Below are 25,849 nucleotides of genomic sequence, written 5' to 3'. Positions count from 1 at the left end.
ATCTCAGGGCCCTAGGATCAAGTTCCGCATTGGGCTCCCTATAGGGAGCCTGCTTCTCCTTCCTCCTATGTCTCTGCCTTTCTCTGTATGTCTTTCATGAATAAATAAACAAAATCTTAAAAATATAATTTGGGCATAATAAGTAACTGCTACTGCCTCTGGGGGAGAGCTCCATGGGAGCAGGTGGAGGCACTTCTGGTTTCCTATTCAGCCTTGTCTGACTCTTTAAACTATGGGCATGTATATCTTAGAAATAATAAGTTCTTTAAAGGAAAATGGATACACCATTGCCTGGCTCAGCAAACATCCCATTCAACTGACATCCTTTGGTTTAGACTTTTTGGCAAGAAAGGAAACTTAAGTATTTAAAAGATGCTGGACCTGATTGACTGACAGTTCACTGCACATTAGGCATGGGGGACTGGACTCACTAATACAGAGAACAGCTCAGGAGGGAAGGTACTCAACTGGTAGAGAAACTGAGGCTCAGAAAGACAAAGTGATGTGCCTCAGCTGGTATTGAACCCAGGATGGTTAGAACTCCAAAGCCTGTGTTCTTTAGGTTAGTACAGTATAGTTACCGTCTTCCTTCCCAAATCGGCTTCTCCAGGGCAACCCCTGTGCTGAGGAAGATGTGACAGACCAGAGGTCATTCTGGGGAACTGAGGCTCATGGGACACACCCACCCTCCCACAGCTGTTTGGGAAGAAAATTGAGTGGAGGAGAATCCTGGTAACTTACAGAGTAGGTGACGCCGCTGGAAGACACAGGGGACGCCTCATTGTTGGCAGAAGTGGCCACGGCCAGAGAAGCCAGGGCAGGGAAGAGACTTTCCATCTCGGGCTCTTCTGAGAGATTGTCCCCACTGTCCACCTGGCTGTGCTTCTCTGCCTCGCTGCCCCCCCAGCCCTCCATGGCGGCCCCCTCCTTTTCGGGCAGGGCCACGTCCATGCTGCCAGTGAGGGACATGAACTCATCCATGCTCTCATTGGCAAGGAGATCACTCTCCAGGCTGTCCTGCACGGCCAGCTCCTCACGGGGGGCCTCGTCCCGGGAGGTGGTGGCCTCACTGCTCTGCCCGTCATCCACGCTGCTGTCCCCAGGTCGAAGAGCCAGGGGGGCATTCCGCTGGGCATCCATGACACTGTCCTCTGTGCTTAGGCTGGGCTCTGAGTGCTCCGAGAGGCCCGAGGAGAAGTTGTGGGAAGAAGGATGGCCAGAGTCTGGAGAACAGGTGCCATTCACCAGGTTCCCATTGGGGATCTTGGGCTGTTTCTCCTCCAACCTGCCTTCTGCTTCCACTTGTTCCACTTCATCCACAGACTCAAACACCTGAAGACAAGGTTCAGAAAAACAGAGACTAGGATGTCCATTATGGCACTCCTTCCAGCAGCATCCTAAATATCCATCAGTAGCAGACTGGTTCCATTATGGAACATGCATGCAGAACACTATACATCCAGGAAAAAGAGTGGGGAGTGGAACCAGGTATAATATATGCTTCCGTTGTGAAAAATTAAAAAATGGTCTATTGCAAGGAAACACACAGAATAATCCAGAAATAAGGAAGCATTGAAATTGCCTAAGGAGGGAGTACTAGGGAATTGAAGCAGCAGGGAGCATACCTTTCATCTCACAAAATCATATACACATAATTTTTTAAGTAAAAAATTGGTTAATAATATAGGAAACAGCTAAAAAAGCATATTCTCTTTCACCATACACAAAGATAAACTCAAAATGGATGAAAGATCTAAATGTGAGACAAGATTCCATCAAAATCCTAGAGAAGAACACAGGCAACACCCTTTTTGAACTCGGCCATAGTAACTTCTTGCAAGATACATCCACAAAGGCAAAAGAAACAAAAGCAAAAATGAACTATTGGGACTTCATCAAGATAAGAAGCTTTTGCACAGCAAAGGATACAGTCAACAAAACTCAAAGACAACCTACAGAATGGGAGAAGATATTTGCAAATGACATATCAGATAAAGGGCTAGTTTCCAAGATCTATAAAGAACTTATTAAACTCAACACCAAAGAAACAAACAATCCAATCATGAAATGGGCAAAAGACATGAACAGAAATCTCACAGAGGAAGACATAGACATGGCCAACATGCATATGAGAAAATGTTCTGCATCACTTGCCATCAGGGAAATACAAATCAAAACTACAATGAGATACCACCTCACACCAGTGAGAATGGGGAAAATTAACAAGGCAGGAAACAACAAATGTTGGAGAGGATGCGGAGAAAAGGGAACCCTCTTACACTGTTGGTGGGAATGTGAACTGGTGCAGCCACTCTGGAAAACTGTGTGGAGGTTCCTCAAACAGTTAAAAATATACCTGCCCTACGACCCAGCAATTGCACTGTTGGGGATTTACCCCAAAGATACAAATGCAATGAAACGCCGGGACACCTGCACCCCGATGTTTATAGCAGCAATGGCCACGATAGCCAAACTGTGGAAGGAGCCTCGGTGTCCAACGAAAGATGAGTGGATAAAGAAGATGTGGTTTATGTATACAATGGAATATTACTCAGCTATTAGAAATGACAAATACCCACCATTTGCTTCAACGTGGATGGAACTGGAGGGTATTATGCTGAGTGAAGTAAGTCAGTCGGAGAAGGACAAACATTATATGTTCTCATTCATTTGGGGAATATAAATAATAGTGAAAGGGAATATAAGGGAAGGGAGAAGAAATGTGTGGGAAATATCAGAAAGGGAGACAGAACGTAAAGACTGCTAACTCTGGGAAACGAACTAGGGGTGGTAGAAGGGGAGGAGGGCGGGGGGTGGGAGTGAATGGGTGACGGGCACTGGGTGTTATTCTGTATGTTAGTAAATTGAACACCAATAAAAATTAAATTAAAAAAAAATAAAAAAATAAAAAAGCATATTCTATCCATGTGGTTGGTTATTACAGAACTACTTTCAAAAGTAGTGAGATGTATATACAACATTGTGCAAAAGCCTCCAGGATAGGGGATCCCTGGGTGACTCAGCGGTTTAGCGCTGCCTTCAGCCCAGGGCGTGATCCTGGAGTCCAGGGATTGAGTCCCACATCAGGCTTCCTGCATGGAGCCTGCTTCTCCCTCTGCCTGTGTCTCTGCCTCTCTCTCATGAATAAATAAATAAAACTAAAAAAAAAAAAGCCTCCAGGATACATCTCAAAGACTTACTTGTCGTTCTTTATATTCATAGGTCATATTCCATCAGGGATATAGTATAAGACCACGTTCCAAGGTGACATGAAATATTTCTTCTCTGTCTGTTTGTGTCACCCATTTGATTTGCTGTTAAAATCATGTTTTTGAGTTTTAAATTTTTCTTCTCGATTTGTTTTAAATCGTAAAAAATTTAAAAATGTACTTAACTCCAAAGTCGGAACCAGAAAACAAGGGATATTCAGGGAAACGTAGATTCTTCTCCTGTGCCCTCCCCATTTCCCTGTAGGTAACCATTCTGATTTGTTTCGGAATTATTCATTCATTGTTTTTCAAAATAATATGTTAATATTCATATTTCCTCTTTTTATACAAAAGGTGACAGAGTATGTGTATTTTGGGGGCTTTGCTTTTTTAATATTGAGTGAGATGAGTTAACATTTCATTGCATAATATGGAAAGCTGTGGAACAACACATATGATAGCATTTATGTAGAAATGTTCAAAAATTACCAAACACTGCAGTATATCCTTTACTTATTGCATATATAGTTCTGTGTATGTACAGACAAACAAAAGCATCTGGAAGGACACATAGCCAAATGATGATATGTCTAGGGAGGGCAAGTAGGGATTAGGAATGGTCAAAGTCAAACAGCTTTCTCTGCAAGATTTTAATTTTTTGGTAAGATTTATTTATTTATTCATTCATTCATTCATTCATGATAGACATATATATAGAGAGAGGAGAGGCAGAGAGACAGGCAGAGGGAGAAGCAGGCTCCATGCAGGGAGCCTGACATGGGACTCGATCCCGGGACTCCAGGATTGCGCCCTGGGCCAAAGACAGGCGCCAAACCACTGAGCCACCCAGGGATCCCCGAGATTTTAATTTTTTTACAAGGAGAAGAGATTCATGTATTACTTATGTAACCAAAAACTCCAGTTTTAATGCTTGTAGAAAAAGCTAAAACAGAGGATCCCTGGGTGGCTCAGCGGTTTAGCGCCTGCCTGAGTCCCAGGATCGAGTCCCGCGTCAGGCTCCTGGCATGGAGCCTGCTTCTCCCTCTGCCTGTGTCTCTGCCTTTCTCTCTCTCTATGTCTATCAGAATAAAAAAATAAAAAAATTTAAAAAAAAGCTAAAACAAATAAACCATAAGTGAGACCTGTAGATGACTAGCGTCCATTCCCTTTACTCCAAGCTGGAGGGAATGTGTGGGTGGAGTGGGGAGGGAAGGACGGGGGGGGGGAGGGGGGGGGGGCGGGGGCGGTGAGGGGGGGGCCTCCGAAGGTCACCTGTGTGCTGCTGCTGGAGTCACTCTGCAGGCGGACATGCTGGCGGCCGGAACTGCAGCTCTGGGAGGACTGATAAAAAAAAAAAAAAAAAAGTGGCCAAGAGAGCAGGGGTGAGGCTGCATCCAGGCTCTGGGGCCCTGCACTCAGCTCAGGCACGGATTCTGCAAGTGAGGTCTCATCTCTATTCCTGACTTGGGCAGGCCCATCAGTGCCTCTGCTTCCTGTCTGTACAAGGAGAGTGGGGGGCAGGGGAACTCCCTCTACTCCCTGGAGCCTCCTCAGGAGTCACACAGCAGCCCCTGGACCCCACCTCCCTGCTACTCCTGCAACCAGAAAACCTCACCTTTAACTGCCCTGTACTTGAGACTTCCAGTATTTAAGTTCAACTCTGAGTGACTGGTTGGCACTAATAGCCTGATTTTTTTTTTCAATCCCCTCTCTGTGTACATGCTTTTGCCCTATAACTTCTAGTTCCTGCTTTGGCCAAGTGGGATGTCAGCAACCTCACCAGTGCAGAGGTTTAACCGGTACCCATGTGTTTCCACTTTGTCTTTTTATGATCTGCGTTCATGATGAGAACGTGCCCAGCTCAGCCTGCCGGAGGGTGTGGAGCACAGCCCACTCACCCCAGACAGGTGAGAGAGCCCAGCAAAGAGCGACAAACCTTCCGGCTGACCAGGCACTGACAGCAGGCATAAGGATGAGCCCTGCCAGCCCCACTCTGAGCAGAAGTGCTCAGCTGAGCCAGATGGTGAGGACACATTCAGTGTTTACTGTGAGAAGCCATTGACTTTTGGTGGCTGCTTGCTATGCTATGCAGTATGATTGCTGGCAACTGATGAGTGTACGTCACTGGTGAAGAGAATTAACTTTCTTCTCAGCTCCTTCTTTGGGATGCTAAACTGGAGGTTCTGTGAGAGCAGAGACTCAGTCACTGGAGTGTTCCTGGCATTCCAGGATGTTCCTGATGGTCGCCGGCACATAGTGGGTACTCAGCGAGCGTTTGCAGATCACATGAAGGTCTAGCTCTGTGCTAGGTGCTTTGTATGCACTACCTCGTGTGAGCTGCACACACAAAACCTCCCCTATGCAAATGACTGTTTCCATTTTATAGATGTGGAAACTGAGGCCCATAAGTAAAGGTGCTTACTTGAGGCCCCACAGCTAGGAAATTGTGAGGGTGGATTCCGATGCAGGTCTACCAAACTCCACAGTCACCTCCCACCCAAACACTAGGGGTGTGATTCTGCCTCCAGATGCCCAGCCATCACCATCCCTGCAACAGCTAAACAGAGGGGATTCTGGCCTTAATCACCCCCCGCCCCCGTGCTCCCGGATGTGTGGTGCGCATCACCTCATTGCTGATGGTGGAGTCCCGGTGCATCATCCGGTGCAGGTGGCTGTCCAGGCTGGCCCCTGATGAGCATTTAGCCAAGGCAGCTGCATGGGACTCCCGCTCCCTCTGCCGCACGATTGCCTCGCAGCCCAGCCATTCAGCCATGGTCTGTGCATAGCACGCGTGAATCTGCTCATCCACCTGCCGGGACAGAGGCAACACCACCCTGGAGGAGAGCCAGCCCAACCCAAAAGAGGACGCTGGCTCTGACCTGGGGCCCTCAGCCCTGGAGACACCCAGCCATCATTCATGGACATCCAATGAACACTGACTGAACACCTACTATGTGCAGGGCGCTGGCTAGGCCCTGGGGATACACAAACGTGTGAGGCTACTTCTCTCTTTCAGTGTTTGCTTCCTCCCTTATATTCATTCATCCATCCATTCATTCATTCATTCACATACACATTCAAATATCTGTGGAGCGGGATCCCTGGGTGGTGCAGTGGTTTAGCGCCTGCCTTTGGCCCAGGGCGCTATCCTGGAGACCCGGGATTGAATCCCACTTCGGGCTCTCGGTGCATGGAGCCTGCTTCTCCTTCTGCCTATGTCTCTGCCTCTCTCTCTGTGTGACTATCATAAATAAGTAAAAATTTAAAAAAAATATCTGTGGAGCTTCTACTCTGCCAGGCAGTGTACTAAGTCTGGAGGGTACTGAAGGGGGACTGGAGAAAGGAAGTTTCTTTCCTTTCTTATTACCTTCCTTCTCTCCTTCCTTGTCCACTCATTTACCCATAATTCGGGAAGCACCTACTATGTGCTAGGTACCACGCTAGGCATAGGGAAAACAAGACGAGCAGAATGCCCCACTCCATTTGTCCATCCACTCACTCCCTCCACACATGTACTGAGGGCCTCCCATGTCCCCAATGTGGGGCCAGGTGCTGAGAATACAAAGATGAACAAAACCAATGTCTCCCCTTACTCCAGCAGCGGCCTTATAGCAGTGCTATAGATTTCAAGTATTTTTCTTGTGCTGTGTCAGCAGACAGGAGAGCAGCTTGCGTTGCTCCTGATACACGGCCCAGGTAACAGGCTCTGTGTTTGCCAGGCCTCTGGGCATAAATGGGGGCAGACAGTCTGATCTAAGTAAGGATGTGGACTGGTACAAAGGGGAAGAGAGAGGGCAGGGAGCCTGCCCCATCGCTGGGCTGGGAGCGGTGGGGAATCATTTAGTTATTCAGGGCTTCCAGAGAGAGGCTCGAGGTAGCCCCAAGGCTACCCCAAACCCCAAGGCGTGTCCTCCCACTCACTGACCACCATAAGGTTCAGCCCAGCACACCTCCACGTTCTCACTGCTTTCCTAAGCTAGGTTTCCACGATCTTGCACCAGGATGACCCCAATAGTATCCTTCCCAGTGCCTGCTTGTCCGAGCTTGGCCCCTCCTATACATTTACCCCTTGGCAGCCTCCTCACCAGCCCCACCTCTCACTGTGGCCCCCACCCTCCTGTCCTTTATGTTCTCCACCACCACGCACTTCCTACCCCTCCCCACACAAACCTACACAGATACCTGCACACAGCATCATGCACCTGTCTCCAGGCTTTGCTCTTGCTGCCCCTCTTTCCAGAGGCCCTTTCTCATCCCACTTGCCTGGAAATCAAGCAGGGAGCCTTCGGCAGAGGTGCCTCCTAGGAGCTCTTAAAACCTCTGGGTTTGCCCCCTCCATCTGACTCTGCACAACCCCCACTAAACTGGCAAGGACCTCGTCTAATGCACTGCTGGGTCTCTGGTCCCGAGCACAGGGCCTGGTACCCCCAGAACAATGTTCCTGTTTGCCAGGAGCCCACCAGGCAGAGGGTGAAGCATGGTAGGGGCCTCATGCTATCCCTGGGATGATTTTAGATCATCGTTCACTGGCATGGGTTCTTATACAGAATCACAGTGCGATTTCTATCTTCAGCTCCCCTTTAACTTTTAGGATTATGGGAAATGTCAGTCTGGTGCTATAGTGTCTTGAACACCTCCTATAACCCTTCATAATCCCCTTTTTAACAAAGAGAGAGCAGTCCTAAGGTAGGCTACAGCATTTATGTGGAAATGAATTATAACCTTTTGTCATATCCTATTTATTTTTATGGTCAGTTTTCCATTGATGGCAGGGATATAAAATATTTATTTATTTATTTTTAAATATATTTTTAAATTTAAATTCAACTTGCCACATATAGTATAACACCCAGTGCTCATCCCATCAAGTGCCCTCCTCAGTGTAAAATACCTTTTTAAATAAACTATACTGGGACACCTGGGTGGCTCAGCGGTTGGGCGCCTGCCTTCAGCTCAGGCCATCATCCCAGGATCCAGGATCAAGTCCCACATCGGGCTCCCTGCGAGGAGGAGTCTGCTTCTTCCTCTGCCTATGTCTCTGCCTCTCTCTCTCAATCTGTGTCTCTCATGAATAAATAAATAAATCTTTAAAAATAAATCAATAAACGATATTCACAGTGAGTCAATTTACTGACAAATATATAATAGCACAGGTGGTATTTGGATATGGAATGTAAAATGCCATGTTTTGAACTTAGTATGAATAAAAAAAATGTAGAATATCTCAATAATTTTTATGTGGATTATACCCTGAAATGGTAATATTTTGGATATGATACGTTGGGTTAAATAAAACATATTGCTAAAATTAATTTCATCTTGATGAAATGATTTAGGACCTCCCCCCCCCGCCACATACACTCATACACAGGAGCTAATGCAGCACTTGGTGAAATCTTAGTGGGGTCTGTAGTGGAGCCAGCGGTATGCTGATGCTAACATCCTGGTTTTGATAATGCCCCACTGCTCTAGGAGATGTTTCTATTGGGGAAAGCCAAGTGATGGGTATGGCATGGCCTCTCAATTGCACTTTTTGCAACTTCTCATGAACTAATCATTTTTAAATATTTAATATAGAGCATCTGTTTCTTTCTACTTTTCAAAATAGGGACTATTAAAACATTAGCTAAACATTTAAGATTAACATATGTGCTCCAGTGTAGTTATCAGTTGAGGATTACTCATTGCAGGGTGGGATTAGATCAACGGAACAGAATGAAAAATCCACACTAATATGACCATCTGATTGCTGACAAGGACACCAAAGCAATTCAATGGAGGAAGGATAGCCTTTCTGTCAAATGGTGCTGGAGCTACTGGACATCACAGGCCAAAAAATGAACCTTGACCTAAACCACTCACTCTATACAAAAATGAACTCAAAATGGATTACAGCCTTAAAGGTAAAATGTACAACTATAAAACTTTGAGAAAAGAAACACAGGAGAGTATCTTTGGGACCTAGGGCTAAGCAAAAATGTTCTTAGACTTGACACCAAAAGCACAATGTATATGAGGAAATATTGATCAACTGAACCTCATCAAAAATTTAGAAATTTGTTCTGCAGAAAATCTCATTAAGGGAACGAAAAGACAAGACATAGACCGGGAGAAAATTATCTGCCGGTAAATGGCCATTTATCCAAAAAAGAAGGAGTATCTAGAATATATAAATAACTCTCAAATAACGGTAAAAACCCAAACAATTCAGCTAGAGAATGGACAAAAGATGCGAACAGACACTTCACCAAAGATACACAGGTGGGAAGTAAGCATGTGCAAAGATGTTTGATATCACTGACTATTTGGGAGATGCAAATTAAAACCACAATGAAATGTCATTTACACCTGCCTGAGTGGCTAACATAAAACACAGCAATGAGACTAAAACCCCAGGGCAGATTCAGGTGTGGATCACTCCAATATTGCTGGCGGGAGTATGAAATGGCTCAGCCACTGCAAAAGCTTCAGTTTCTTCCAAAACTAAGCATTCACAGCGTGTATCCCAGCAATTATACTCCTGAGCACTTAAGGACGACTTACGCTCCCACAAAAACATGAATGTTCACTGTAACTTTATTTGTAATAGTCCAAACTGGGAAACAACCCACCTCTCCACCAACAGGTGGATAGTCAACCTGTGACATACCCAGGTCATGGAACAGCACAGAACTCTTAGCCATAAGAAGGATAGATTAGGGGATCCCTGGGTGGCTCAGCAGTTTAGCGCCTGCCTTTGGCCCAGGGCATGATCCTGGAGTCCTGGGATCGAGTCCCACGTCAGGCTCCTGCATGGAGCCTGCTTCTCCTTCTACCTGTGTCTCTGCCTCTCTCTCTCTGCATCTCTCATGAATAAATAAAGAAAATTAAAAAAAAAAAAAGGACAGATTACCAGAGGATTATGCTGAGTGAAAAAGTCAATCCCAAAAGGTTGTATACTACATTCCACTTACACAACATTGTTGAAATGACAAAATTGCAGGAATGAAGAACAGACTGGCTATTGCCAGGTGTTAGGCTGGGAGGTGTGGCTAACAACAGAGCAACACGAGGACCCTGGTAGCACCGGAGATGTTTAATATGTTGACTGCGGTGGTGATATACAAACCTACACACAGATAACACTCACATGTACAACACACACACACACACACACACACACAAATATCAATGCCTTGGTTGATATATTGTATTATAGTTTTGTAAGATGCTACCATTGGGAAAAACTGGATAAAGGATACATGAGATCCTTCTGTACTATTACCCGTAAGTATGTGAATCTATAATTATCTCAAAATAAAAATTTAAACAATGAAAAAAAATTTAAACAATGGCATCTGGGGCTTGCATTGTATTTCTACTGGAAAGCACCGCTCTAGAGCTTCCTGTTCCCCCACATCCCCATGCCCCATCTTGGTCCAATACAGAACCAGAGCACACCCAGCCCCACAGTACCTGGCTCCTTTTGTTGCCAAAGACCCCACTGCCCACTGGGGGCAACCAACCTCCTTCCTTTCTGTTTCTGTCATCCCGAACTGGTAGTGGCCTAGGAGGAAGGGCCATACGGCCTTGCGGATCTCTGGCTGGATGCCCCCATAGTAGATGAGGCGTAGCAGCTCCTGCTCCTCATATCTCTGTGGTAAGTGGGAGGAAGTAAAGGGTTTGGTTAACAGAAAACCAGAAGGTGGACTCTGTGACCTGGCAGGCCCACTCCTCAGATCTGGCCTTTAGAGATCATGGTGTGAATAAGCAAAGCCATCATGGCATCATTTGGGAAAGCCCCCAACTGCCCGCTGATGGGGGAACAATGTATCCCTACATAGGAAAAACCAAGAAAGAGTAGAAAGGACAGGAGGAGCATCCACGAGAACTTACGCAGAAAGATGTTCAAAGTGTAATGTTAAGTGGGGAAAAAAAAGCAAGGTGCAGAATATATCTAGTGTGAGCCCATTTGTTTGCAAAAAACTCCAAAAGGTCAGTACAGAATGAATTAACATTTCTACTTAACTTTTAGTCAATTTTGCACATTGTGTTGATATGGCAACATCATCTCAAAATTACTAATCTTGACACAGCTCAAAGAAAATTGTTTAAAAGCAAATCAATCCAAAATGAACATTTCCAGCTGGTTCTTCATGCACTAATAACTTCTGTGTACACTATGATGACTTTAACAACTGTCTGCTGTACTGTCAAATAGCCTTGCCCTCTTTTTAAAAATTCATTTTCAGGCAAAGGCTTTGGAGTTATAATTAGTCATGATAGGGGACCAACAGGTCTTAGCTGTTCATGTGTGTGTGTATGGAAAGTACCAATGAGGGATCCCTGGGTGGCTCAGCGGTTTGGTGCCTGCCTTCGGCCCAGGGCCTGATCCCAGAGACCCGGGATCAAGTCCCATGTCAGGCTCCCTGCATGGAGCCTGCTTCTCCCTGTGCCTGTGTCTCTGCCTCTCTCTCTCTCTCTCTGTGTGTGTGTGTGTCTCTCATGAATAAATAAATAAAATCTTAAAAAAAAAAGAAAAAGAAAAGTACCAATGACTGCTAGAAAGCTACTCTGAAGGGAAGTAGGGTTCTGTGTCATCCTATCTCCTTACTTTACATTCTAAAATTACAAGCATTACTTCACATGTTTTAAAGTAAGCTCTATGTCCAATATGGGACTTGAACTCACAACCCTGAGATGAAGAGTCACATGTTCTACTGACTGGGCTAGCCAGGCGTCCCACTGATTCTAGATATTAATGCCCATCTTAGATATACTCAACCATAATGGCAAAACCAACCACTCTTCGTTTTTGTTGGAAATTTTAATTTGTATTCTGCAGACATCCTTGTCAAAGCTGTTTAAAATCAGAGGACTATTGGTGGCTGAGGCTATAAACTCTTCATCAAAAATCCACCTGCTTGGGTCCTGGAGCCCACAGGTGGACTCCATTTCCAGCCTCCCTTGCAGTTAGATGTGGCCATGTGACTAGGTGCTGGCCCATGGGATGTGACAGGATGTGATAGAAGTCATTTCCAAGCCAGAGCTTGAAGAAGCAGGTGTACTCCCTTCAGACTCTGCATTTCCCCTCTGCAACCTAGAGGCAGATGACCATGAGCCCCTGGAGGATCCTGGAGCCACAAGACTGAAAGAAAGACCCCTGAACCTCTGGTGTAAGGACAGATGCTCACTCCAGGAATCCCTACCCAGGACTCTTCAGTGAGCAAGAAATACACTCCATGGTGTCAAGCAACTGAAATAGTGGGGACCATCTGTTACTGCAGCTCAGGCCACCCTAATACAACAATGCAACCAAGAAGGGTAAAAATACAGCCAGTTTGTGAAAGGACTGTAAAAGCATTAGACAAAAAATATTCATTTTTGGCTACTTTACTTTTTCTTTTTTTCTTTTTTTATTTATGATAGTCAGAGAGAGAGAGAGAGAGAGAGAGAGAGAGGCAGAGACACAGGCAGAGGGAGAAGCAGGCTCCATGCACCAGGTCGCCAGGATCGCGCCCTGGGCCAAAGGCAGGCGCCAAACCGCTGCGCCACCCAGGGATCCCTACTTTACTTTTTCAACCAATTTGTCCTTAGACTAGTGCCTCTCAAACTGCAGAGAGCACTAGAAGCATTTGGGGAACTTTCAAAAAATATAAATTCTTGGGCTCCACTCCCAGAGATGCTAAATTAGTAAAGCTGGAGTGGAGCCTAGAAGTCTATAAATCTTTTGAATTCCTCAAGAAATGTGCACTCTCCCAGGCTGCCAGGGATTATGAACATTATGATTTTTTTTTTGAGAAAGTAAGCTAGCGTATCTATTTAAATTTTAAATGCATATCAATCAATTTTATTTCTAGGAATCTACCCTTGAAATAAAAGCACTAGTCAGAATGATATGTGTGTATAAAGATGTCGACTGAAGCATTGTTCAAAGTAATTTTTAAGAGAAGAAAGAGCCTAGATGTCTATCATTAGGGGAAGATTTAAATAAATTATGGGCTACTCATCTATGAGGTGCTAAGGATCTAGCATTCAATATTTCACCTAGAGATCTGAAAGACATCTTGGATATAAAATGAAGTTGTTGCTTAAAATACAAATATAATGTCACTTCATTTAAAAAAATAAGAATTTCAAATATATCTATGGATGTATAAAGCACAGGAAATATATGGCAGGGCCTCTATGTAACTGACATTATCATTAACTCAGGGGATCAGAATGAGAGCACTGTGGCAGAAAAAAAAGATATGTAAACAATTTTTGTTCTATACACCTGCATTCTTCATTGTTTGAGTTATCACAGTTAAGTAGGCATTCCTTTTGTCATTTAGAAAAATAGCTATTTTTGGAAAAAAAAAAAAAAGTCAGTCAAACAACCCTTTTGCTTGTCCAGGTTTGGGAACCAGCTTGTTTTTCCCAAAGTCCTCCAGCATTCCCAAATTAATACATTGAATAGTACCTTTCCCCAGCATGAGGAAGCCAGCCTGACCCAGGTGCTCCTCAGCTTGGCCCTCCCCAGGACTCGGGTGGGAAGGCACCCAGTGGACTGAGCCACTGCATTCATATCCCACGTGGAGGAAATAGGTATCTCTTCTGAATGTCTGCTCCTGGCAGTGGTTAAACCAGTGTCTATCAAAATGGCTTCTGGGGATGCCTGGGTGGCTCGGGTTGGGCATCTGCCTTTGGCTCGGGTCATGATCCTGGGATCCGGGATCGAGTCCCGCGTCTGGCTCCATGCATGGAGCCTGCTCCTCCCTCTGCCTGTGTCTCTGCCTCTCTCTCTCTCTCTCTTTCTCTCTGTGTGTGTGTCTCGCATGAATAAATAAATAAATCCTTAAAAAAAATCACCTTTAAAAAAAAATGGATGGTCTTCCACCAGCCATGGGAGGTACTTTTTCAACAAAGGTCCCTATAGCCCAATTTGAGGGGCTGTTCCATATGCTTCTCCCACACCCACACCGCAGCCCCCCAATTTCTTGAGAGCGACAAGCATAATCCCCTAGCCAAGGTTCTAGGAAGTTCTACAGGATTCAGAAGAGCTAACTCATCTCATTACCCAAACTATTCGACCATGAACCTTTTTTCAAACATGAACATCTTCCTTGTTAGGGACATTCGGCTTCTAATAAGAAAATCTTAGAAATCTGTCTCCAGGTGAAATATCTAATGGGAGGATTCTCAGGCCCCAAGGCAGAGATGGAAGAGTTCTGGATGGTGGTGGGCTTTTCTCCGCCCCACTGCCTCCTCTGACTTAGCTACTTTCATCATTCTAAGTAGTTCAACTGGACTGTAAGTCTCTTCCTGCTGAGGACTCACAGCACCTCCCATAGCACCAAGCATACAGCTGGTGCTTAATAAGTGCTTGGTGACAGGTTCATTCTTACTCCTTCCAGGCGAGCATGTGTACTTTCCATCCTCCTTGATCCTCACTCCTACAGGCAGAAGCGGGTTGTGGGTCTTGAACTTTCAAGAAAAGAGGGGTGTTCAGGTTGGGTTTGTAGAACCCAAAGGTGTCATAAGAGCCTTGAGGCCCCACAAGCAGGTGGGTCTACTGCTCAGATGATAAGATGGTCCCCCCACAGGCTCTGCCTCACGGCAGGCCAAGCCAGGCCAATCCTTACTGTGCTGTCCTGAAGGTACTGCTCCCAGATCCTGGCCGTCAGCCCATGCCCAGCATCACAGGGTGAGTCTGGAGACACGATCATGTGATTAACCAGGGCTGACAGGTGGGTCCTCACAGTGGACAGGTGTCTGCAGTAGGCAAGCCCTGGTGGAGGGAGGAAGGGAAAGTGCCATCATCCACCATTCATCCCCCTTGCCTTGTCTCACCTGCGATCCTAGTGAACCCTCATGACCTAGAAAAGTCCCATCATCCCTCCCTTCTTGGCGAGGAAGGGGCTCTGAGGGGCAAAATCACTTGTTGAGAGTTGTGTGAGCCTGGGGACATCTAATCACCTTTCTCAGACTGGGCCAGGGTGACATTACCTCCTCTACTGGAAGCCAAGGCATTTAATCTATGGACAGGAGGCAGGGAAGGGGTGGCAGGGAGCCAGTGACCCCACAGGCTCTCTGTGCCTCTGCATGCCTCTAATTCATCCCAAGAGAGGGGAATGGCAGAGGTGGACGACTCTTGTTCAGAGTGCAGTTGGATAAAGAAAGCCCTGGGAAATGCACCCAGTTTGCTTTCAAAGATGGCCCTGCACTCTTGAAGAAATGCCCGCCAACCCACCACCCTTCACCTGCTCCGCCCTGGGCACCTGGAGGGCACAGCACCTGGTATACAGGAGGCACTCACCAAATGCCAGCCTGTGTTTGCTCTGACTGTGCCCCCTCCCTCTGGCTCTCCCTTAGCAACTCCCAGAGAGGACCCTGGCCTTCTGGAGCCTAAGGACTCACCCCTGCCGGGAATGAGGGAGAGGAGGGGGAAGAGGTAAAGGAAGGAGAGAAGGGGAAGAAAGAGGGGATAAAGAAGAGATGGGGAGATAGGAGGAAGGAGGGGGAGGGGGAGGGGGAAAGGAAGGGGGGGAAGAGCGAGGAGGGGAAAAGGAGGAGGAGGGAGAAAGATATGGCTAACACTTATACAAGCACATACCACACGCCAGGGAGCAGCTCAGAGCTCACACACTTAACTCATTAAATTCTCATGACAACCATATGAAACAAGTACTCCTATCTTTTCCATCTTATAGATGGGGAAACTGAGGCACAGGCTGCTGTGTCTCTTGCCCAGGTCACACTGCTAGGAAGTACAGAGTTGGGATTTGAACCCAAGCTGCACAGCCCCAGAACCTGGCCTCTCAACCACCATCAGGGGTGAGTCATTGAATGTGATAATATTCAAGATCCATCTTGACCCCCCAACCCTTCCATCAGGAAGCTCTTCCACTTGGGTCCCATAAATACTCATCCCAGGCCTGCTCCACACCAGGCCCTCCATTAGGCAATGGGGAGGGGTGATAACAGAACAGGTAATAACCTTGATCTTGGGAGCTCAGGCTGCCTTGCCTCTCCAGGTGGTTGGGCACACAGTGGGTACTGCTATTCCCCAGGCCCATGTAAGACGTATTAACACTTTCCTGGAATCCATGAAAATACACATGGTATATACCCCCATCTAGGCTGGGAGGCTGGGGAAATAAAATGTGCTAAGAATCAGTATAGTAGAGTTAAAAAACAGCCTTTGTGGTCAGGCAGGCCTAGGCCTGAGTCCCAGCTGTCCCGGATTAGCTGTGTGACCCTGGATAAGTCACTTGCCTCTTTCTGCCTTAGTTTCCTCATGTGTTAAATGGAAATCATCAGAATTCCTCTATTTAAGTTTTGATTTTTAACTTCTCCTTACTCTTCTACTTCTGTCCATAAGTGAGGGGAACTGACTTTTACTGAGCTTTTTTGATGTGTAATGCTAGGTGCCAGGGGATTTATACATGCTTCTCATTTAATTCTGAAAACAGATCCTCTAAGTGGGTACTGGGGATACAATGGCGATTAACTAAACCCCTGCCACTGAGAAGCCCCATCGTTTGCTGCCCTCTCTTAGCACCCAGAGATAACATTTATCCCCAATCTTTCATTGAGGAAGTTGAGGCTCAGGCAAATCCACCAAACTTCACTATAACTAGATGCATCTAGGAAATAGAGGAGCCGAGGTTCACGTGCCAAAGGCAGGCTCCTTCTCCTGATACTGCTGCTTTGTGATAGGCATCCAGTTAACACGCCCATAGGGACACCTGGGTGGCTCAGTGGTTGAGCATCTGCCTTTGGCTCAGGTCATGATCCCGGGGTCCTGGGATAAGTCCCACATCAGGCTTCCAGTGCTTTTCCCTCTGCCTGTGTCTCTGCCTCTCTCTCTGTGTCTCTCATTAATAAATAAATAAAATCTTTTTAAAAAATCACACCCATAGACCACAACGGCGAATAATGTCAATACGCACATCCATAGAAGGCTCTGGAAAGGATCTGGTATTTCATGTTGTCACAGAGAAGCTTCAGGGGAGCCCTGCAGGTGGAGAAAGAGGACACTGAGGAAAGACCACACAGAACCCACGTTTCCTGGAGGAACACAGCTCATTACCTGTAGGGTGCAGGTTGAAACCAGCCAATCAAGGGGACTCTGGAGTACTACTGTTTCCACCCATACTGCCACTTCTCCTATCCAGTTTTGGGGTCACTCTCTCCCCAACTCTCTGTCCCTATGGTTTGGATGGGGCTGATTCTACCTAGTACAGGACTCAGGCTGGAGTCACAGTCATGAGGTAAGAGGTGGTCTTGTGATCCAACCTGAGCCAATGAGAATGAGCCCCAGGATTTTTGTTGGAACCATAGGGAAATACACACTCTTTTCTCTGCTCGAGTTCCTAAACCAGAGGGATGTAGGGCAGTGGCTGCTGGGATCCATTTCTGCCACTGCATAGGAAGGGCCTCCTTGAGAATGAAACCATCACAGAGACAACCAGAGGCAAGAGCAGAAGAAACAGAAATATCTGTATTGAGCATCTGGAACCAACCATGCCTGAAAGTCACTGTACCTCTGGATTTCTCAGTTCTGTTGAGATTTTCTTTTGTGTCTGGACCAGTCTGAAGTGGGTTTCTGTCACTTGCAGAAAGAGTTCTGACTTCTAAAGTGACCCAGCTAAACCAAACTGAGCCAAGCTGCACTCAGAGTTTGGCTGACTGCAAAGGAGGTGATGCCTCAGAGCTCCTCCTTGCATGGGAACTTAGGGGGCTGACTTGGCTGAAAGAGGAGAGGGGAGTAAGGCCCCATCAAGGACTGCTGATAGGAGTGTTGTGCATCCTCACAGAGAACAGAGTGGAAGAATATATGCATATTTATTCTCAGGACATGCTAACGGACACCCAGGAAAGCTCAGGGAGACAGGGAGGAGGCATGGCTAAAGTCCTCCACTTACACACATGGAGGCATTAAACAGTAAAATCAGCCTCACAATGTCTTCAGGTTGGTGGGGCTCAGGCTTGCTCAGTTTACCTAAGAAGAGCATCACACGGATGGCTGCTCTATAGTGGACTTGGCTATGTAAAAGGTGGTGGGCTCCCTGTCACTACAGGCATGTAAAGTAGATGTCACGTGAGGGGATGCTAGGTTAGAACATCGTTTTTCAATGGCCCATGGACCACCAGCCCAAGAATCACTTGGAATTTCTCCAACGTGTGGATTCATGGGCCCCTCGCAGACCTACTCAACCAGGACCCCTAAGGAAGTTGTCTTAGAACCAGTCATCACCTCTCCCTGGTGATCCTGATGCGCACAAACATGTGAGTCTCTCTGGTTATATCAGTGCTTCTCAAAAGTGCACACATGATTTTAGGATCTTGTTAAATGCAAATTCTGCTTCACTAGGTCTAGCGAGATGGACTGAGAATCCACCCCCCAGGGATGCTGCTCCAGGTCTGTAGACTATATGCTGAAAGCCAGGCCTTAGATAACTTCAAAAATTTGATGCCAGCTCCCACCCCCTAAGCTCCTGTAGCTGAAGACTGGACCACTCATTGGGCCAGAGGCCCAGCATGGAAAAAGGGATTCCATTCTCTTCAGCCAGGCCAGGTGGGGTCCGTGGGAAACAAGACCAGTCTCATGCATGCACGGAGTAGCCCAGAAGACATATGAGATCTATGCACAAGGAGAGAGGTGACCTGGGGATTTACCTTTATCCAATAAAATAAGAAATGTCACTTACTGAACATTACCGAGTGCCGGCGACCACATGCGGGCCACATCAGATCAGTATCTGATCTGCCCTTACAACAGCTACACAATTCAAGGACTTGTGTCCCCATTTGGTGGTGGAGCAAACTGAGGCACATGTGGTTGGCATTAAGTAGTATTTCTAGTTTCTGCTTTCCAGGAGCATGAGAGGTCTGCACTGCGCAGTCTACTATGGATGGGGTCAGTGAGAGATGAGCAGCGTTTAATTGTTCAGGCGCTCCAGAGCTACCTTTCCCTTTCCCAGTCACTGTGACTGGTAATATTCAAGCTCCATCAGCGCGGACCTTGAATAGAGAGTAAGCAGAGCCTCCGGCTGATCCCTGATAGATAGACACATGGTCTGCCCAATAAATCAATCTTTGCCGTACTAAGCCACTGAGATTTTGGGACTGTTTGTTACTGCCACATAACCTTATTTATCCTGACTGATACATATAAGGAAGCTCTGAGAGCTATGACTTTGCAAGGCCAGAATTTAACCCAGACTTCAATGATTCCGTAGCTTATATTCCTCCTCTGAATTCAGTGCTGGACAAGAAATGAGTATCTACAAATCTCTGGCAAATACTTCCATACCCTCCACCCACAGATTAAGCCCCTCAAACCTCTCATGGTTGCAGCCATTGGATGAGCCACCATCAGCCGAGCCACTCTGTGAACAGGATGAGCAGGAGGATTTCCGGGGACTGGGTTGCCAGAGGGATGGTAGGTTGCTCACGGAGACATCCATAAGGTCCTGGGGGACTGTGGTGGACAGAAGGGATGCAGCAAGAGCCCTGGTTAAGCCTATGTGGGTCACAGAAACCTCATCCCAAAGCAAGCAGCTTGCCCCTAGGCCAGCAGAGACACAGGGGAAGACCCTGAATGTGACAGTCGGAGACAGTGACCCCAATCATGATCTGACCCAGACCTTTGAGCCCACCTGATCCAGTGAAAGCCACCACCAAGATTTGGGGCCCCTCAGCAGATGGGCAGAGCTGATGAGAGCTGTAGAGAAGAAGAGGTGGGGAATGGGGGGCGGGGGGGAGAGAGAGAGCCAAGAGCCAAGAAAACAGACCTATCCCAGAGCAGAAGGCCAAGCCTCACCATGTTGTCATTCAGCTGTCCTCATAGGAGGCTGACAAAAAGGAAGCGGGGCCTGCTGGGGGCTTCTGGGGAGGCTGATGGTCCCGAGTCCCCAGAGATACACTCTCTGGGAGAGAGAATCTTTAGTAGGGAGACAGAAGGGAGCCTAACTCAAGAGATAAGGTAGGGCAACCAAGGGCCAGGGACCCAGTGGAGTTCCTGCTGATGAGGCCACCTGCACTGTACATCATCCTGAGCCATATGGCTGTTCCATCAATGGGTCTCAAACGGGTTGGAGACCCCCACCCAGAATCATGTGGGGGGCTTGTTAAAAAAGCCATATGCCTGTATCTCACCCCTGACCTATTTCATTAAAACCTCCTGGAGATATAGCCCTTAAATCTGTATATAAAAAAACAATTTTGGTAACAGCAGCCACGTTCAAGAACCAAGAGGTCATGACTCATCTCCTAACACAGATATTGGTGATTTCTGATGATGCAGCTCCTAAGACATAGCACTTAGAGTTTCCCTCACTGCCTTACTTTCCAGCTCCATGGAAACCACTGCGTCTGCAGGGCTACAGGACAAACAGAGCAGTGACTCAGACATTACAATTTCTGTGGTTCACTTCCTGGCCTCTTGGCAATTCCAGACAGGTGCAAAAAATTTATTTTCTCTAGAAAGAACAGGGCTCGGGAAACAGAGCTTCTGTCAAAGGCCAGGCAGTAAACATTATAGGGTTTGTGAGCCATTTGGCCATGATCATAATCACTCAACTTTTTGCCATCATAGTGCTAAAACAGCCATGCACAACATACAGACACATCAGCATGGGGGTTTTCCAATAGAACTTGATGGACACTGAAATCTGACTTTCATATCTTTTTCACATCACATATATTACTTTTCTTCTGTTTTTTTTTTTTTTTTGATTGTTAAAAAACGTAAGAACAATTCTTAGCTCATGGGTTGCACAGAATGAGGCTGGCTCCAGCCATGGGACCTCGTTTGCCAAGCCCTACCCTAGAAGGTTAATCAGGGTGCACATGTATTCCATGGGCTGTGCCCTGTCAAGGATGACTGGTAATTCCTGGCCTCTTCCCCTGGCTACAAGGCAGAGGGAACTGTGGATCCAGTGCAGAAAGCTCCTCCCCAAACTCACTGCTGAGCTGGCCAAGAAAGACCACTGAGTCCCTGCAAAATGTTCTAGAGAAGCATCCCCAGGTCTCTGCCAATCTCAGGGAAGCACTGATCAGTTTCAGCAAGGTGTGGAAAGGATGCCTCCACCCCAGGCCCTCACACTTCACATCACCAGTGGACCGCTTCACTATAGATCTCACAACACTCCAAGCTGCATCCTGCAACGTGGAGGCTGGAAGCGTGAGGGCACCAGTTTGTCTCCTCTTCCCTTGCCCTTGGGACAAAGACTCAAATGACAACATGGCAGAGGGGGCCAGCACCCAGCTCCAGGGGTGGGAGTAGCCCAGACATTACTGGGGGGCTGCTGCCTCAGGCCCGGCACGGGGAAGGTGGTGTCCCATTTGGCTCGCACCCACCGACCACCCTGGGCCACCACCAGCATGGACCGGCCAGCAGGAACCACCGTCCAGGCAGGGTGCACGGAGATGGGGGCAGTGCTGCCCAGGGGATCAGGAGCAACTTGAAACAGAAAAACAAACAGAATGTCTGCGGTGAGCAGAACACTGAAACAGCCAAGGAACCCACTCCTCGGGGCTTTACCTCTCCCCTGCCAGGCTCCAAACAGCTCCCATATATTATGTTGGCTTTGAGGAAGAAAGAATATTGATGTTTGTAAAATGCCCTACTATGTGCTGGCTGCTGTGCAGGCATGGGACTGCTCTATCATGCTTAATGACCCTGTAGGGGATGCATCTCTTCTCCCATCCTGCAGAGTGGAAACTGAGGCTCAGAATGACAGTGGTGCTTAACCACCTACAGCCCCAGCGGGTGGTAACTGGCATAACAGCTCTTTCTGACCAAGGTCCCCCTGCTCTTTCTGCTAATGACAGCTATCACGCACTGAGCCCAAGTACTATTATTATCTTTTTTTACAGATTTATGAACTGAGGCACAGATGGGAGCATCATGCCCAAGACTACCCAGTGAACACATGGTGGAGCTGGGATTCCAATTCAGTGGGGAATCAGACCCTATTCATACTCTCTCAACTGATTCCCCCCCAACATCACCCATGCTCTATTTAGACCACCAGGTCTCAACTGGGGCAACTTTAGCTCCTCAAGGACATTCGGTGATGTCTGGAGACGTTCTTTGTTGTCACAACCTGGGAATTCGCTAGATGCTGCTGGCATCTATCTAGTGGGTAGAGGCCAGGGATGCTGCTCACCATCCTATAATGCACAAGACATCTCCCCCTCCACTAAACACAATTCTTCACAGTCCAAAATGTCAACCCTGCCCTAGACCAGCTCTATTTGATAGGAATCCAACCTGAGCCACATGCTTAATTTAGAAGTTTCTAGTAGCCACTAAAAGGGGGGGCAAAGAAACAGATGCAATCAATTTCAACAATATATTCTGTTTAGCCCAGTATATCCATAGTGTTACCATTTCAACATATAGTCAATACAAACTTACTGATGAGATATTTCACATTTTTTTGTTACTGCTCTAAGACTTCAGAATCCAGAGTATCTTTTACACTTCCTGCACATCTTCATGCGAACTAGCTGCATTTCGGGAATCCCTGGGTGGCTCAGCGGTTTAGTACCTGCCTTCGGCCCAGGGCATGATCCTGGAGTCCCAGGATCGAGTCCCACGTCAGGCTCCCTGCATGGAGCCTGCTTCTCCCTCTGCCTGTGTCTCTGTCTCTCTGTGTGTCTTTCATGAAGAAATAAATAAAATCTTAAAAAAAAAAAGAACTAACTGCATTTCAAGTGCTTGGGAGTCGCACGCAGCTCACACCCGCCACGCCAGATGGTACAGGCTGTCTCAGCAATACAGGAGTCTGAAAATGCCCTCCTCTGACTCTGAACCTGTCTCAGTGTTTCAGAACTTGTCTCTGCTTTCTCTGTGCATGAAGACACAGAGGTGGTAGAGACAAAGGCAAGAGGACACCCAAAGGGGGTTTAGAACTATTTATGACCATATCATCCCTCCTGCAGGGCCAAACTCTTCTCTTGTATTACTTGACACAGGCATCTGCAAACTTTTTCTATAAAGGGCCAGAGAGTAAATATTTTTGGCTTTGTGGGCCATATGGTCTCTGTCACAACAATCCCACTCTGCTGCCATGGTGTAAAAGCAGCCACACATAACATGGATATGAATGGGCATGGCTGTGTTCCAATAAAACTTTATTTACAAAAATAGGCAGTGGGCTGAATTTGGACCACGGAAGGAGTCTGCCCATTTCTGAGGTAGGGACTTCTTCAGAAAGGGCTTCATTGTTCCCAAAGATGTAAACCATACATGATTGTTTGTTTCAGATCTGTGAGGCTCAGGCCCCTTAAAAATATCAACCAAGGATGGGAGCGACATTTCCATGTGAGCTGAATCTGAGCTTGGGGATAAAGCAGGGGCAACCACAATATCTCCTCATCCTGGTCAAAACAATCTGCAAGGAGGGTCTGTGAGAGGCACAAGCTCTGGAGCCAGGGCACTGGAGTTCAAATTCCAACCACACTGAGGATTAGCTATACAACTCTGGACCAGTTTCTTACCCTTTCTGTGCCTCAGTTTCCTCTTCTGAAAAACGAGGGTTGGTGATGACATTGGTACCCGCCTTGGAGGGCCGTAGTGAGGATTAAATTAGTTACAACATTGGAGAGGCAAAGGCAGGCCTGGCACACAGTGGCATCTGCTCATGGTACCTACTACTGCTCATTGACAAGCATTTTGCATTATGTGTCTGACACATCATCACACTGACTCCTCAGAATAGGATCCTGGGTGGGAAGTGCTGTTCTTCCCATTTTACAGACCTGGAGTCATTGGCCATGCTGCAGTGGCAGAGGTGAACGTGCTGATGTGTGCTTTTCTCAACTGGGGGCAATTTTGCTACATGACACTTGGCAGCGTCCGGAGATATTTCTGAGTGTCACAACTTGGTGGCAGGGGTGGTGGCAGATTTGCTACTTGGCGGTGAGTTAGGGGAGATGAGGGAAGCTGCTCAACATCCTATAATGCATGTGATGCCCCCCTCCCCAAGCAATCACTATCAATTATTCCATCTAAATGTCAGTAAGGGGGATCCCTGGGTGGCTCAGCGGTTTAGTGCCTGCCTTTGGCCCGGGGTGTGATCCTGTAGTCCCGAGATTGAGTCCCACATGAGGCTCCCTGCATGGAGCCTGCTTCTTCCTCTGCCTGTGTCTCTGCCTCTCTCTTTCTCTCTCTCTCTCTCTCTCTCTCTCTCTGTCTCTCATGAATAACTAAATAAAAATATTTTAAAAAATAAATTTATTTAAAAAAATGTCAGTAAGGGGACGCCTGGGTGGCTCAGCGGTTGAGCATCTGCCTTTGGCTTAGGGAGTGATCCCAGAGTCCCAGGATTGAGTCCTGCATCAGGCATCCTGCATGGAGCCTGCTTTTCCCTCTACCTGTGTCTCTGCCTCTCTCTCTCTCTCTCTGTCTTTCATGAATAAATAAATAAAATCTTAAAAAAAATAAAATGTCAGTAGGGCTACAATTGAGAAGCTTTGTTCCAAATAAACTGAGCTCATTGGGGTTTCCTCAGAAGCAGACAAGAATTCAAGTTCCAGCAGTTCTTTTGGGAGATGTTTCCAAGGAGCACCGGTAAGAGATGCGTGAAGAGACACAAGAAGGCAGAACAAACGGTTACTACTCAGGTTGCCACCATGCGCAACTGGTGCTTGATTTCCTGGGGTACCTCAGGAGATGTGTAGAGCACAAAGGTCTGAGCTTTCTCATCAGGGTAGCGGGTGAGGGAGCTGGGGCATTTATTTTTATTTTTTTTTAAGATTTTATTTATTTATTCATGAGAGACACACAGAGAGAGGCAGAGACACAGGCAGAGGGAGAAGCAGGTTCCCTGTGAAGGGCCTGATACAGGACTCGATCCCAGGACCCCGGATTATGCCCTGAGCCGAAGGCAGATACTCAACCACTGAGCCATCCAGGTGCCCCAACCCAGGCATTTATACACCAATTCTTGTCAGTTCTTGGTTGAGGGATGTTCCAGGGAGACACTGATTCTCTGACACCTCTGCCCTGCCCCACCCATGGGCAGAAGGGACCCTCAGGCAGAGAGACTCTAAGAATGGGAGCTGGCAACAGAGGGGCATGCACAGAGGGGCGTGGGTGGGTACAGTCAGCATCTGTTCTCCTGGCACATGCAGAGCCACAGCACACTAACATGGACAGTCCCCAAATAAGTAAGACATCCAGCACCCAGCCTGGTTCCCAGCAAAAGCCTACACATTATTTGTTGGATGAGTTCCTGTGGAGAGAATTTCCTGGGAAGGCAGGCCTGAGGTATCTGGCCCCTCTGATCAATCAGCTCTGTGGAAGGGCTGTGAGAGTCATAGTACAGCCAAGAGTCTGTGACAGCTCCAGGCCCTGCTCTTGGGTAGGAAGAGATGTAGTAATGAATGCTTCAGGATACTCTATGGATCTCGACGACACAGAAACATGAGGCTTTGATCCTAACTGGCCCACTGAAGGAATGAATATGAGGCTAACCCAAGAAACATAAGACCTTACTTACCACCAAGCCTGCCCCACATCCCAGATCCAATTCAGCAGTGGATGAGAGCCAGAGCATGAAGTGGCCTGGCATGATTGGTCCACCTTTGCCAGGGAAAGACATCTGCTTTCAAAAGAGCCTCTTGTGACCCAGCTGTGGTCACTAAAGCACAGGTAGGCT

The 25,849-nt window shown here is 47.1% G+C and overlaps 1 protein-coding gene across 4 annotated transcripts in view; it reads right to left on the bottom strand.

Moving 5' to 3' along the window:
* Window positions 1–25,849, bottom strand: part of SGSM1 (small G protein signaling modulator 1) — an 81,288-nt gene that overhangs the window by 14,829 nt on the left and 40,610 nt on the right. For 3 of the 4 annotated variants that reach the window (XM_038575468.1, XM_038575470.1, XM_038575471.1), the window contains exons 13-20: window positions 19,521–19,659; window positions 17,126–17,190; window positions 14,816–14,961; window positions 10,715–10,843; window positions 5,836–6,018; window positions 4,482–4,550; window positions 742–1,332; window positions 582–623 (exon numbers count right to left, since the gene is read on the bottom strand). In XM_038575468.1, coding sequence (XP_038431396.1) covers window positions 582–623; window positions 742–1,332; window positions 4,482–4,550; window positions 5,836–6,018; window positions 10,715–10,843; window positions 14,816–14,961; window positions 17,126–17,190; window positions 19,521–19,659 — 1,364 coding nt within the window. The remainder of the gene's footprint in view (window positions 1–581; window positions 624–741; window positions 1,333–4,481; window positions 4,551–5,835; window positions 6,019–10,714; window positions 10,844–14,815; window positions 14,962–17,125; window positions 17,191–19,520; window positions 19,660–25,849) is intronic. The other variant, XM_038575469.1, reaches the window with a different exon arrangement.

Source organism: Canis lupus, chromosome 26 (genome assembly GCF_011100685.1).
Source record: "Canis lupus familiaris isolate Mischka breed German Shepherd chromosome 26, alternate assembly UU_Cfam_GSD_1.0, whole genome shotgun sequence".
Taxonomy (NCBI): domain Eukaryota; kingdom Metazoa; phylum Chordata; class Mammalia; order Carnivora; family Canidae; genus Canis; species Canis lupus.
The sequence above is the reverse complement of the archived record's forward strand: the minus strand, read 5'-3'. Positions and strand labels throughout refer to the sequence as shown.